This window comes from Pelophylax lessonae, assembly GCF_965119305.1.
Source record: "Pelophylax lessonae genome assembly, chromosome: 3".
NCBI lineage: Eukaryota > Metazoa > Chordata > Amphibia > Anura > Ranidae > Pelophylax > Pelophylax lessonae.
The window spans coordinates 268,376,910-268,391,655 of record NC_138770.1 but is presented as its reverse complement, the minus strand read 5'-3'; the positions used below and the strand labels follow the sequence as shown (position 1 = coordinate 268,391,655).

Genomic DNA, 14,746 nt, shown 5'->3' with positions numbered 1-14,746 from the left:
TTTGTCGTTCATTGCAGCCTGATGGCAGATGCAGGAGAAATTGCACAGGCTGTTATGAATGTAATTTTTTAGCCTTTCCTATAAATCAGTTTAGGGCTGCATTTACTGTGAGAGAAATGAAAGAGCAGGAATGTTTCTAACAAACTCTCCTCCCCTTCAGCTTGTAAACATAACTAGGGCGGTTTGCTGACATATTCCACACAAGCACTTCCTTACTCCCTCCGTCAACATGATAGCTGTAGCTGGCTCCAACTCTTATGCTCTTTGTGGATTTGTCCTTGTGTCATTTGTATTTCAAGCTGGCTTTTTCATTTTCACTTACGTTTACTTCACAAATGAAATCAAACAGGTATGGTGCATTTTCTTGCAATATCTTAACGGGTGCAAGGGTGGGTGAGCTGCTTTCTAAAAGCTTTAACTGACCATTTTATTGCTGGGCAGTCTGCATGCAATTATTCACAGTCCACAAGCGTGTACTTTATTCACATTTCCAACCTGCTAACTTAGAAATTGATTTTTTTTTTATGCACTATAATTTTAGATTTTTCCGGTTTTCGTTTTTTTATTAAAACTTTCCAAAGTATAAGCATTGCCCATAGCAAGTTTTGCTGAGTGCTCTAAATTTGAAGGCATAACCTGAACTAGCAGAGGTAAATTGTTTGCTTTCTACAAGAACAGAACCACAATGTGGGGAATTTACTAAAACTGAAGCAATCTGGTGCAGCTGTGCATGGTAGCCAATCAACTTCTAATTTCAGCTTGTTTAATTAAGCTTTGACAATAAATCCTGGAAGCTGATTGGATTCCATGCAGAGCTGCACTAGATCTTGCACACTATTTTTATTAAATACCATCCCCCCCGTATGAAATAATTATCTTTGTTGTGTGAACATTGACAACTTCTTAGGATTCGTTAACAGCAAAGTCTTTGTATATACGATATTTCAGTCCTGAGTGTTTGTTGACAAGTTATGTCACATACCAGTGTATCGGGGACTTCTCAGAAAGGCTCTCGGTTTCCCCAGCTGCTGGGGACTTTGGAAAGCCAAGACCTACATCTCTTCATTAGTACCAACTTTCTCCTGCAGAATAAGTAGATAACTGGTGTCCAGATGCAAAACGTCACACCTTAGGTATGACCCAAGGAGGGACAGAGACCCTACAGTCTCCAAGAGATAACAAGAACTCGAAACCAACTGTTACCCACCTAAAACCCGAAACATTTCATTTGGATTGTGTTTTTCATTAAATAAGCATTCAGCCAGCTATCATCTCTGCTTTTCTACATATCATAATTGCTTTTTACAGTATTTTATTAAATACGTCTATTCATGGATACAGTGTTTTCCTGTTATGGATACTCCTAGCTTTTGATGCCTAACCCACCTAGATCTGATAACTGGTTTGTAACATTTAATTCTTTTATACAGCAAATAAAAACAAAAGGTGGATACTAGATCAGTTTTAAATAACTTTTTATCAGCAAATGTGTGTATAATTTGCATTGTTTACTGAAATGACTCCAATTTTTCAGGGTCATGAAACAGAGCCAGACAAATCACTGATAAAGCTCTGGCAAGGAGCTTGGAAACATGGAAAAATAAACCTTGTATTAGCAATTAGTTTACCACCACTGCCTTTTTGTCCCTTGAGTACATTTTGACCACCATTTTCCAACTGTGGTCCTCCATGATCACTGAAGGCTCAATCATGCTGCAACTTTGGTGGCATTATGTAGGCATATGGCAAGCAGTCCTGATTCCTGCCAAATGCCCTACATACACCAGATCCAAAAGTGTATACCAGGGCAATGGGACTGGTGTCTGCAGTGTTCGGAGATTGGATACCTGATTTTTTTATGACTTCTCTTACAGAGTGTCACTTTAGCAACTCATACAGCTGCAGAGGCTCACTCTTTGGACTGCACTGGCAGTAGTGTGTTAGAAGTGTGTAGAAGAACTATATGCAATCTTAGATATGAAGATCTGAGTTGGGTATCCCAATGCACCCTAATCAACAGCCTTCCAAAATTGTCTGCACCACCCCTATTTATCTACTGTCTCAACAGTCCCTTTTCCCAGGAAGTTAAATTAGACAGGGTACAATAATAAATCCTAATCTAGACTTTTTTTTTGTTGATCCCTGAACAGGTTCATCATTAACTAAGGCAGTCAACACAGGGTGAATGATTATGAAAAAATATATTGATAAGGTCCTCAATAAGTTATGAACTTTGAAGCAGCCTTTATTTCTTATCAATACCTGACACAACATTTGTTTCACAGAACAAGCCTATCTCCTTTGCAGTTTATAACCTGGAAGCCTGTGTAAGAAAACTCTTATGAAGTCTAACAGTACAGTTCTAAGGTTACTGGCTGCCCTTCCCTTATAAGCTGCATGTTATGGTTCATAAAAACCGGTCTTGTAGCTTCTGATATAAATAAACAGGAATGAACCAATGGCATTTCAGTCCTCAAAACAAATTTACATTTAGAGCAGGTTTTTACTGTAAAGCAATAAAAAGTAAACCATTGCATTGACCTAGAACTGCAAACAACGCCATTAAATGAAACACCTTCTTGAGAAATCTAGTACTGCCCAATAGTCTATGTACCCAGTCAAAGCAGGATATGATATAGGAAGCCTGGTGGCATCTGGCACTTGTGATAACATCTGCTTTCATTTCCCCTTTGGGGAAAATTAGTGGTTTGGTTAGTTTCTTTTGAAAGAACTTGGAAAGTCTATGATGATGCAAAAACTGTGCTAAACCGCTGTATCAACATTTATCACTAGAAAACCAATGAGAGCTTGCTTAGAGTCTTTGCATTAAGAAAATGCAGAGAGCAACTGCAACATCTAATGCAAGGTGACCTATAACTTTCAGTTAACAATCATAAACTGCAAACTGATTGGCTATTCTAGGTTACTGCAAGCTGTATTTTACAATTGCTTTTTGGATTACCCTTTTAAGTCCTATCGTGGCTAAAGCAGCATGTTAAAGCAATAAACAATATACCAGTTTGGCTTAATTGCCTATAAAATGAAAGCCATTAAAAAAAGTATATTTATGGCAAAATACCCTCTGTGTGATAGGGGAACAGCAGCACCTCAGCAACCCTCGCTGATTTTTATTGATTGCAATTAGGCAGATTTTCATGGAAGCTTGCAGCATCCTGTTTTCACATATAGTAATGCCCCATACACACGTGCAGATTATCTGAAGACTTTTGTCTGCAGACTTACCTTTTCTACGTAGTGCAAGGGCCTGCCAGATTGCATACAAATTGAAAGTGTTTAGGTTTGACCTCATATTATATGGTTTTGGTAAGTCTTCAGACAAAGTCTTCAGATAATCTGCACGTGTGTACGGGGCATTAGACCCCTACCTGCAAGGAAAAGTCTAGAGTAAAACAGTTGGAGAAACCATTAAATCAATATGCATAAGTATTAAATAATGTATGTATTGGTCAATCATTATATATTCATTAATGTATGTGGATAGAATCAAACACTACAAATATTCACTTTTGTTTTTCTAAGGTGGTAAAGCTAAAAAGCCAACATTTAAAATTCCTTACCAACAAATTCAAGGAAACAAAGGTGTTTTTTTTTTTTTTGGGTTAAATCCAAGTTCTAATATGGGTGTGCCTTAATCTCATCCTGCTTAAATTTGGTAAACATAGAAAGTGAAAGCAACCTGAACACTCATTGGAACAATGGACTATTGTATTGTAAGGTTAATATATATTAATGTGAAATATATCCATCAGAATTATATCCAGGCATCTGAATAAAGAAACAGATTGAATAAAATTCTGGAAACTCCAATAACCACCAAACTGCAAGAACTAGCTGGGTGCACTACTTAATGTAAATAACTCATCTCTGCACCCTTGTGACCCTGTTTGACCAGATGATGTGTCGGAGTTCCACTTTAGGTCGCTTCCAAGAACCACTTACATGATTCAGTAGAGTTTCTTCTGTGGAGCTAGGACCTCCAGGTTTATTAAGCCAATGCAAAGAGAAATGCTGATAGCAGTGCAAGAACCCAAACCAAGACTTAAGCCTCGTACACACGCAACGAATTTCCGCCGACCGGTCGTCCGTCTTTTGTCCAGAGTGGTGTCTGTTGGTTGGAATGTGCTCTAGACTGCACACACATTTTCCCGCACGACAGAATTCTACTTCAGAAGTGATGTCATGTGTTGGATTGCTTTCTTTGTGTTCTTTCATCTCTGAGCATGCCCAGTCTTGCTCATAAGATTTTTCCCCATCGAAATCTGTACTAATGAGAAGAAAATCGGACGTGTTTTGACGGTCGACAAAAATTATATAGCCGGCACACCAGGATTTTTTCGGCCGAAAAGTCGGAGTCGGTTGTCGGAAGCACCATACTAACCATACATACTAACAAAATCGGCAGATCGGATGAAATTTCCCGGCCGAATTTCTACTCGTGTGTACGGGGCTTTAGAAATGATCACTTAGCTTACTGTTAAATGGTACTTAGGGTTACTGCATTTTACACATCCCCATTGCTCTTTGCACTGATTTATGAAAAAGACAACAATGGAAGAGTTGGACAATGCTAGTTCTGGGATTGTAATTTAAAATTAGAGCTTTTTAGCAGAGGAGCACATAAAGCATATCCACCAAAAGATTATTGCAATGTCAAATGGATATTTACAATGCAGCAGGTAGGTCTTCAGTGCAAGAGATAGGCACTGATTGGCTGCCTCTTTCTGAGCAGCCAATTGGTGTCTCTGCCTCTGCGTTATGGAAGATGCATTAGCAGAAGGGGTAAACAGCAGCTGGTCAGCCTCCAAGGAAACTGTTTTAGGAGATAATTTTGCACATGTTCTATCTGCTCAACTAAATGCAGCACCATAGGTAAGATTCTAATCTAAAATAATTTTCTGATTTTAGGATCCACTCTAATAGGAAGCACGAAATAAGTCTCTTGAGCATCCCACACAGAGCTGTTTATCTTTAAGTAGGCTTCCTTCTTCCCGCTGTTTTTTTTTCTTTTTGCCCGCAGCTGTATCAGGAAATACGTGCACAAAAAAAATTATACTATAGTAAATAACCCTCTGGCCAAACCATTATTACATTTCAATGTCTGGAAAATCCAACACTGTATGTATGAGGAAGCCCTGAAAACCGTTCAAAGTGCAAACCTATTTATGACATAGCAGAAGATAAGATCTAAAATTCCAGCACAGAAGGAAACCTTCTTCAGGCAAAAAATAAGTATCGAATGAAGTTTACTTTTCTTAAAATTTTTGGATAAATACGCAGGTTTCTTAAGGCATACAGAAAGACATATTAATGGGAGAATTGCTGTAGCCCGATATAAAGAATTAGCTCTGACTTTGACAAACAGTGAATGATACATTTTTTTTAATTTACCTTGCATAGCATTAATGTTTTTTGTTCTGCTTTACTTATTACTTGTAATAGGGTATATCAGCAACAGAGTGTTTTACTACACTTAAAAAGATTGGCTCTACCAATTGATTTTTTTTAAACAACATCTTCATTCTTAGCATTAATTTCTGCAAATCCTGCATGTTTTTTAAAAAAAATCAATTTATATATCCTGTCTTTTTTGACAAATTAACACAATAAATAGTTTTTTTTTTTCTAAATAAAGGTTAAGTTCATCTTGTCAAGAACATTGTCTCTATAGTCAAAGGGCCCCAGTAAGTTAAAAAAAACTGTGTAGCTTTGAAAAATGTTGAATAATGTAATTATCATACCTGTAAACTATTTGGGCCCCCCTTCCCCATGGTGAAGCCTGGCAGAAAAACTCTTTAGCATTGCTGCTAAGACACTTACGCCATTGGGTGCTTGCCCCCAGCATCACATAAGCAAGTGTTTTTCCTTGTCTGAAACCCGATGCATGTGTTGTATGCTCTCTTTACTCCTGTAACAGCAGCAGGTGAGCTTTATATTGCTGCAACAAGTGGAAAGAGAGCACACTGCGCACATGCTGGGAATGAGCGCCCAATGGTTAGAGTGCCCTAGCAACAAGGTAAGATGAGGAAATACTAGCTTTTTAGACTTTTCAGCCCTACTTTGTGGGAAGGAGGGTGTGCTGGGTTGCAAATGGCCTACAGATATGGTGATTACATCAACATTTTTCAAATCTGCACAGTTTTTTTTATCCTACTGGGAAGTGATTGAATAGGCTTTTTCTTGAATCACATGACTGTTGATCACTTAGTTCCCCGTCTGCTCAGAGCAGAGAGCAGAGACTGTCAGTCACCGCTCTCCACTTAGATCGCTCCAGCTCCAGTGTGCTGGAGGAACAATCAATCAGGCAGTTAGATGGATCTCGAGAACATGGTTGGGATCTGTCCAGACTGCATGGAGCAGCTCTGTGATGTCAGCTGATGGCAGACATTAGTCAGCTGACTCTGGGTCACAGGAGAGCAAAAGTAAGTGCACTCCTGTGAAGTATGACTAAAAAAAGCTTTGGCTATACTTCGCTTTAAATTAACCACTTTACCACCGGAGGATTTTGCTGTCTTCCGTCCAGGCCACTTTTTGCGATTCGGCGCTGTGCGACTTCAACTGACAATTGCGCGGTTGTGCGACGCCGTACCCAAACGAAATTTACGTCCTTTTTTTCCCACAAACAGAGCTTTCTTTTGGTGGTATTTGATCACCTGTGCGATTTTTACTTTTTGCGCTATAAACAAAAAAAGAGCGTTTATTTTGAAAAAATAACAATATTTTTAACATTTTTTTATATGAAATTCCCCCCAAAAAAGATGTAAACAATTTTTTTAAAAATTTTTTGGCCAATTTGTTTTCTGCTACCTATGTTCGGTAAAAAAAATCGCAATAATTGTATTTTGATTGGTTTGCGCAAAAGTTATTGCGTTTACTAACAAAGGGAAAGATTTCTGTCATTTTTGGTGTTGTTTTTTTTTTTTTTTTAAACGCGTAATGGCGGCGATCTGTGTTTTTTTTTTTTTTTTTTTTTTTTGCGGGACTGCGACATTGCGGCGGACAGATCGGACCCTTGACTGACATTTTTGGGGGTACCAGTGACATTACTGCAGTAATCAGTGCTATATATATGCACTGTTACTGTAAAAATGACACTGGCAGGGAAGGGGTTAATTTTATTGGAGAGGGAGGGGTTAATGTATGCCTGGTGCTTACTGACGTGTAGGGGGGGAGGTGACTGAGTGAGTCATGGACAGATCGGATGTCCAGCTATGCTGAACAGTCCGATCTGTCACTCCCTGTCACTATGGAGATCCGCCCGCTGTGTTTACACACAGCGGGCGGATCTCCAGACTCGATCCCCGACGATCGGGTAAGAGCAGCGGCGATCGCCGCTGCTCCTCCCCTGGCCCGACTCCCGCTGTGAATGAAAACAGCGGGAGCGAGCCTCCGGCGGCGCGCAAGCGCCGCCCAGAAGGGGGAGTGTCTGACGACGTAGTACTACCTCGTCAGATGATAACGAGCCACTTTGCCGCAGTAATATTACTGTGAGCGGTCTTGAAGTGGTTAAAGTGACACCAAATTCATATTTTTTTAAAATAAAAGCAATATGTCCAGATATAAGTAGAAAGTACCTTTCTATCTCTCTTTTCATTTGTTTCATCTCTCGAATGCAAGTATTTTTTCTGCTAATCTCCAAATTCCTGTTCTATAATTGCTACTTTTTTTCGCCTTGTTTCCCTTGTGTATGTGAATGCAGCCATCATTTTCTGCTTGCCCCGGAGATGGACTACACATTTTCATGCAGACACATTCAGCTCTATGGGAATTGCAATACACATAGAGTGCAGCATGTGTGACCAGAAATAACGGCACTGCTCATGGTATACTAGTAGCAGCAAGGAGAATCAGTGGAGGATATGGAGCATGCCTAGGACAATAGAAACTGGCTGACATTTAGCCCATGTGTATGGCAGCCAGTCCAAAAGAAGCCGGCCGAAAGGTTTGTCTGTCGAAGGCTCAGGACCGAAAAAGGTCTGCTGACTGGCCAATGACTGAGAGCGCTGACCTGAGTGTTCTGGCGGGTGGAGAGGCGGGGATGGGGACGTCGCTCTGTCAGAACACAATAGCTCAGCAGGGGAGATTGCTGTACTGCCATCAGATTGTTAGTACAGCGGCTCTGACCTGAGCTGTCAGTAGTGTGTATGAGGCTTTAAGCTAGGTTTACATCGATTGGTTTTTTAGTGTGTTTGCAGATCCACAGAAATGCACTACAGTCCATTTAACCTAATTTCCTATGGGCTGCATTCACATCTATGCAGTTTCCTGCAATGCATTTTTGGAAGGGTGCAGGGACTTTTTTTTACATGCAGTGTGGTGTGTTTTTGGCTTCATCGACTTCAATGGAATAGCATGGAAAATGCATTTAAATGTGATTTTTGGTGCGTCTTCCTGCATGGCAACAGACAGCTCCTCCTAGCAACATCAAAACATACCAAAAAAATATGAAATGCATTAAAAATGCATCAAAAATGTGCATGGGGAAAAAATGCACAACATGCTGCAAAAAGGCATCATTCGAATATGCATAGATGTGACCCCAGCCTTAATGTATATGAGAGCCATTGCGGTTAATACAAATGTCTGCTCTTTTCTGTGCTAAACTCTTTGGAGTTAATTTACTAAAACTGAAGAGTGCAAAATCTGGTGTAGCTGTGCATGGTAGCCAATCAGCTTCTAACTTCAGCTTGTTTAATTAGGTTTTGACAAAAAACCTGAAAGTTTAGTCTAGTTCTATTTTTATTCCAGCTTACCTCCCACATGCAGGGACTTTCCCACATGAATTCATTTTCTTTCCTTTCCACTTACAATGCACAGTAGTTGTGTTGACTGGTGGCACTTCCTCCAGTCTGCAAAGTCTGACGCTGCAAAACTCACCACAGTTCCCTTTATGTTCATGTTGTGGAAAGGTGTCTCAAACATGATTGTTTATTGTATGCTTTTATATTATTTGTATTTCTCAAGGTTTATTACACCTCTTATGTTTTACTGTGCCAAATGTAACAATGGTTCTATATGAATCAATAGAAAATGATCATGAAAGGAATGATATGAATGATTGTGGTGCCTTTTTGTGTATAAAAATGATTACTATTAGTAACCACAGGGCACGCCACGTGTGGCTTAAAAGTCTATCAGCATAATGGAAATTGTTTTTTTTTTCTTGTGCACAAATAAGCCAAAATCCTAATGAACAAACTATCAAGGAAGTACGACATAAAAAGATTTACGTATTTGCATATAAGACGTGGGACTCTTTTAAAGGTCCCTTAATATCTTTAAAGGTTTCGATGAAAGAAAGACTTTCATTAGGAGTGTATGCACACCATAACAAAGCTAAACCCCCATGATAAGGATCCTTATTTTTTTATAAATTATATCTTTTTTCAACTGGGAGCCAATCAAATTGGAAAATCAAAATAAGGGAAAGTAAAACTCTTCCAATGCAGTGGGGATGCCTCTACACTGCAAGAATGAAATGCTCATTTATTTCTAGGGTATTGTGCAAAGCAGCTTTATTTTCCCGATTCCCCCACATCCCCGGCAACCGGTGCTCTTCTTACCTACACTGTGACAGCGTACTGTTCCTTTGCGTGTTTGTCTAATGCAGGACTATGTGACCGCTGAAGTGTAGATGAGAAGAGGATGCAGGGACTGGTCTGAAACATGGTATACAAGGAGTAGAGGTTTTTTTTTTTCATTCAACCAGAGGTTTGAACAAAAAAAATCCGACAGATCCCTGCATCCACACAAGCGATGGATGCAAACATCTCCCTTGCTGTGCTATTTGATTCTGACAACGGGGGGTCTACACTTCCCCCCTCAGCCCTTCTGCCATTGGCTGCAAGCACTGATCGAATGCTAGTTTTCCAGGAGGACCTGAATAACTGACACCAAATATTTATCCCCTTTTATGATATGACAGAAGCCTATTGTTAGATTGGCTTCTGTTGAACAGAAAAGAGTGCACATGTACTGAAATCAGCCATTTCCTTCTGAACTGGCCAAATTTCGGTACATGTATACTGGGCTTAACAGCATAGAGGAAGCCTATGGGAGCAGACACTCAGGTGATTAAAACTGTTTTTGCTGTTCCCTTAGACCAGTGATCTCCAAAATGCGGCCCAGGGGTCACATGTGGCCCTTTGCTTGCCTTTATGCATTATTCCAGCCACTGACGCCAACAATGGGGCATAATTCCTTCCACTGACACCAATGATGGGGCACTATTTCTCCCACTGAAACCAATGATGGGGCACTATTTCTCCCACTGAAACCAACCATTTCTCCCCCTTATACCAAAGATGTGGAGCATTGCTTTCCCCCCTGGGCACAGACCGGACCCCTAAAGTCTGAAGGACAGTAAAGTGGCCCTTTGTTTAAAAAGTTTGGAGACCCCTGCTCTAGACCTAAAGAGCATTTAACCCTTGCAGTGCAGGGGGCAGCCCCACTGCAAGGGAGAGTTTTTTCTTTCCCCAGAACTTACTCGGCTACAAATATCCTTATCTTTATATTAAAGTATTTTATTAAAGAGCTTCATGTATGCAAGACTAAAGGAAACCTGTCATATATAATCTGTTGATGCTATCCTTCATGTGTAAATGCTAGCTGCCTGGCTGTCATGATAACCCTTTCTCTAGTATTTTAAGTCCTCAAACAGTCTTCTGACTTTTCTCTGAATATCCTGATCTTCCAGGTAGCGCAATGGTAGTGGTAGCCAGAGGGGCAACCTAACAGCCAGGCAACGAGCACTTTCAGAAGCAGATCAGCATAGCAGTCGCCAATTTTCTTCAGCAAAAATAATATGAATGCTAGTTATTGTTGACACAGCTATTTCGATTCATATAGATGCATTATGTTTCCTCACATCTAAAGTAGTATATTATTATTTGAATTTAAACATTTATTAATGCATATTCAATAAAGCAACACAAAAGGGCAACTACAGTAATCCACAGCAAAGAGATCTTATTTTTTTTTTTTTTGTCATTGGGAGACAATTAAATACTAAGCTATTGAACTATATTGCACGCTGTGAATTTTTCTTCTCCAGGGAAATAAAAAATCTTCCAATATTGTTTTCCCAGATTCATGAAAGCTACATTCGAAATATTGCCTGTTTCGTGGAAGAAGATTTTGAAAATGTCCTTCAACCTGTGGATAGGATTGTTTCTGACAAAAATAATGCCTGCTGGGCAGTAAGGGCTCAGCTGAAAGTTTTAATGAGAAAGGTAATGTAATGTGCTTTAAGGCTAGCACAGGGTATTGCTCCTGTTATTGTTACTAGCAAATGTGTCTGTCTGAGCACTTATGTCTTTGTGACAATGAATGTCATCTGCTTTCTGTAGCTGCATTCACATCTCTGTATTTTGTATGCTGCATGTGGGGTACATTAAAAATAATTGAGCATGCTGCATCTTTGCTGCCGATTCCACACTTCTCATAGGTGTGAATGGTAACTTGTGTAAAGTGACTCTGCATCTTATTAAAAATGCAGAGGTGTGAAAGTAGTCTGAGAGGGTCACACAGCACATTGCAAATGTATAAAAGATACAGTGGAATGAATAATGAGGAGAAATGTGGAGTATATGACATGGCAATGAGGTCCAATTGAAGACGTCCATAGAACTGTGCGTAAAAGAGAAAACATCATCCTTAAACCAGAAACTTTATTATGACAATAATACAAAATTTCCAGGTTTAAATCTCCAAAACTTCGGTCTGGTCTGTCCATGGGGGAAAGGGACAAGGTATAGGCATGATGAGTGAGTAACTGAGATCTTAGTGAGGAGGCAGATTTCTTGATGAGCTGTCACTTGCTGCCTCTTCTATAGGCTTCAACATCATACATATCCAGCAGCTTGTTACTCCAAATCACTTCCTACCTAGCCTGGTTCAGAATCGTTGGTTAACCTGGTATTTTCCATGACTCTCCACATCCCACCCATACTTCAGCATGCCCTGTGCCCAGGAGCCCTGTTAAGTATTACTGGTAAGCTAGGTGCAAATCTCAAGGCTGTGGAACAAAGGGCAAGAATTCCTTGCCTTTGGGTCATGTACAGATGTAGTGCCTTGGTTAACCTGGTATTTTCCCTGACTCTCCACTTCCCACCCATACTTCGGCATGCCCTGTGCCCAGGAGCCCTGTTAAGTATTACTGGTAAGCAAGGTGCAAACCTCAAGGCTGTGGAACAAAGGACAAGAATTCCTTGCCTTTGGGTCATGTACAGATGTAGTGCCTGTGAGCTTCCATCCTACTAGCCACCACATCATGAACTGCTATCATCAAAGCCAAAGCATCTGTCTGTCAACTGCAAGTTCTTTGAGGAGCTACATGCTCAGGGTCCCCACAGCTCTAAGGCTAGATTCACCTTTTCATTTTAAAAATGCACTGACCTGTGTTTAAATCCTTGTGTGTAAAACAAAAAACCCATCAAGACACCTCTCAGCACATTTGTATATGAAATATGCATGACCAGGCACCAAGGCATTCATTAAAACATGTATGTTTTTAACTCAGAAGTGGGGAATACAAGCCAACAGCATAGATGTGTGAAACCTGGAGGGAAAATATCAAGGGGCAAATAGCCTGATGATGTGTGCCCCATGCAGGCAAAGAAATATTACCCTTCTTCCCCATAATATAACCATGGAGTCCAGCTAACCTTGCTCTGATAACATTATACATATACAATGTATTTATTAAGCTAAGAAAGAATGTTAAAGTATAATGTATGGCTCATTCTTTACAGATGATTGTGGGCAATTATGGACCAGATATATCAGCAATAATCAAAGGTATGTATTAGTTAAATGTAATATTGGTATTGTACAACATTCCCTAAAGTATAGCAAGTAAACTGATAGAAAGATATCTCATTTTATTTAAAGAAGTAAGATATTTGAAGACTACCTACAAAATAGAATAATATATGTATATATGTTTTTTGTCATCCAGAAAAGGTTTCAGAAATGCTTCCAATTGTCGCTGCTGAGAAGCAAACACAAACAAGGCAACCCTTTGCTGCCCACTTCACTGGAAACGGGAAACCCCAGCTGCAGCAAGAAAGTAATTCTTTCAAATCATATTTAATATAAAGCATTTTATTTTGTGAGCGATCTTAATGGCAGTGTCCGGATTCAACTAACGTCTTTTTTTTTCCCTGATATCAAATACCCAAAAAAGTAAAACCTCAGAATATACATACAATAGTCTGTAAGCCTGCTTGAGAAAGGTGGGCTGTGTTCCACCAAAATGTTGATAACAAATAAATTACGCTGTAAAACTCCTCCTGTTGCAAGTCCAGTTGAGTGCACCTGCTGCCTGTTTCATAATTTACATACTTTTTCATCGATTTGCACCCCAGCCAATGTCCCTTTAAGCATTTGCAGTGGCCTACCTCTACACCACCTAAAATAGTCTTCAACGTATTACCAACATATATGGGAAAACTCCAGCAAAAAAGAAATATTCTCTAGTTTTGGGTATAGTGAGTAATAGTATAAAGCTTTGTGAGGCTTTGTTTTGTTTGGGAGTGTCAGTCTTGCTTTCTATCCTAGGAAACATTGTTTCAGTGTGGTCAAGATTTTTCCAAAAAATCTAAACTATTTGTATTTTTGTTCCATTCAGGTATTTTGAATAGACACTATCAGGGATATAAAATAACTGAATGGTCTGAAAAAAAGTCATCATCTTCAATTAGTCAGATCAAAATGGAAAACGGAGAGCTGGTCGTTCCAGAAAGTGGCTACTACTACATCTATGCCCAAACATACTTCCGTTACAAGGACCCAGAGGAGGGAAAAAGTAAACAGCTGGTGCAATTTATTTACAAAAGGACAAATTACCCCCATCCAATAGCACTGATGAAAAATGTGAAGACGACCTGTTGGTCCAAAGAGGCACAGCATGAACTTCACTCCATTTACCAAGGAGGTGTTTTTAGACTAAATAAGAACGACCGACTTTTTATTTCAGCAAGTAATGTAAGTATGGTAGACACAGATGAAGCAGGAACCTTTTTTGGAGCATTCCAGATATTCTAAACAGAAAAGGATTATGGAAGAACAGTAAAGTTTATGAACATTTGAAAAGGCAATAAAGGGAAACCTGTCATCTAAGAAATACAAGAGCATCTCACAAAATTCTAGCCAGGGGTACTTAGTCACATCTCAATGGACTTGTTATATAACTCTGAAGGACACTAGCAAGTATCAGAAACATTTATGACCAAATTATCTGTGTGGCGATAAATGCTGGGTATGTTCCTGACACTCATTAGAGGCGAAGAAGATGAGTAGAGAAACGTCCCTCATTATGACAGAACAAGTCCATTTGAAAGTGACTAACTACATTGGGCTACACCATGACCTGGTTAAATAAGAACCTTCAGAGACATTCTGAAACACTCATATTTTCAGAAGAAAGGCAACTTGTATGTTCCAAAGCAAATCCACAATGGCAGCCTTTATATTCTTCTTATGACTGGTTTCCTTTAAGAATCTGAGCCAAAAATATGCCTTTTAATATGTTCTGGAAACTGGAAATTGGTCATTGGCAGACCTACAGGCTTATTTTGCATGCACAATGTAAAATGAGCAGTAATTTGAGATGTCTCACTGCAGCTATCTAAAATTTGATTGGTGTCTTTGGAGAAGTGGATTCTGGACAGGCCCACTTCTTTTGACACCTTACCGTATACATGTTTTAAATAGGCCAACCAACCTA

At 39.6% G+C, this 14,746-nt stretch overlaps 1 protein-coding gene across 1 annotated transcript; it reads left to right on the top strand.

Moving 5' to 3' along the window:
- The first annotated feature begins 214 nt into the window (after positions 1–214).
- On the top strand, positions 215–14,503 carry TNFSF10 (TNF superfamily member 10). The gene is made up of 5 exons (XM_082249871.1): positions 215–349; positions 11,106–11,249; positions 12,771–12,816; positions 12,977–13,087; positions 13,649–14,503. Exons 1-5 carry the CDS (start codon positions 230–232, stop codon positions 14,062–14,064), a joined length of 837 nt encoding a protein of 278 aa, XP_082105997.1. The 5' UTR covers positions 215–229; the 3' UTR covers positions 14,065–14,503.
- The last annotated feature ends 243 nt before the right edge of the window (positions 14,504–14,746 follow it).

What these genes read in the sequence shown, in the direction of transcription:
- TNFSF10 (XM_082249871.1), top strand. Translation starts at nt 230, where the DNA reads ATGATAGCTGTAGCTGGCTCCAACTCTTATGCTCTTTGTGGATTTGTC. An exon ending in TCACAAATGAAATCAAACAG is followed by an intron (nt 350 to 11,105) that starts GTATGGTGCATT and finishes TTGTTTTCCCAG; the next exon opens with ATTCATGAAAGCTACATTCG. An exon ending in TGAAAGTTTTAATGAGAAAG is followed by an intron (nt 11,250 to 12,770) that starts GTAATGTAATGT and finishes CATTCTTTACAG; the next exon opens with ATGATTGTGGGCAATTATGG.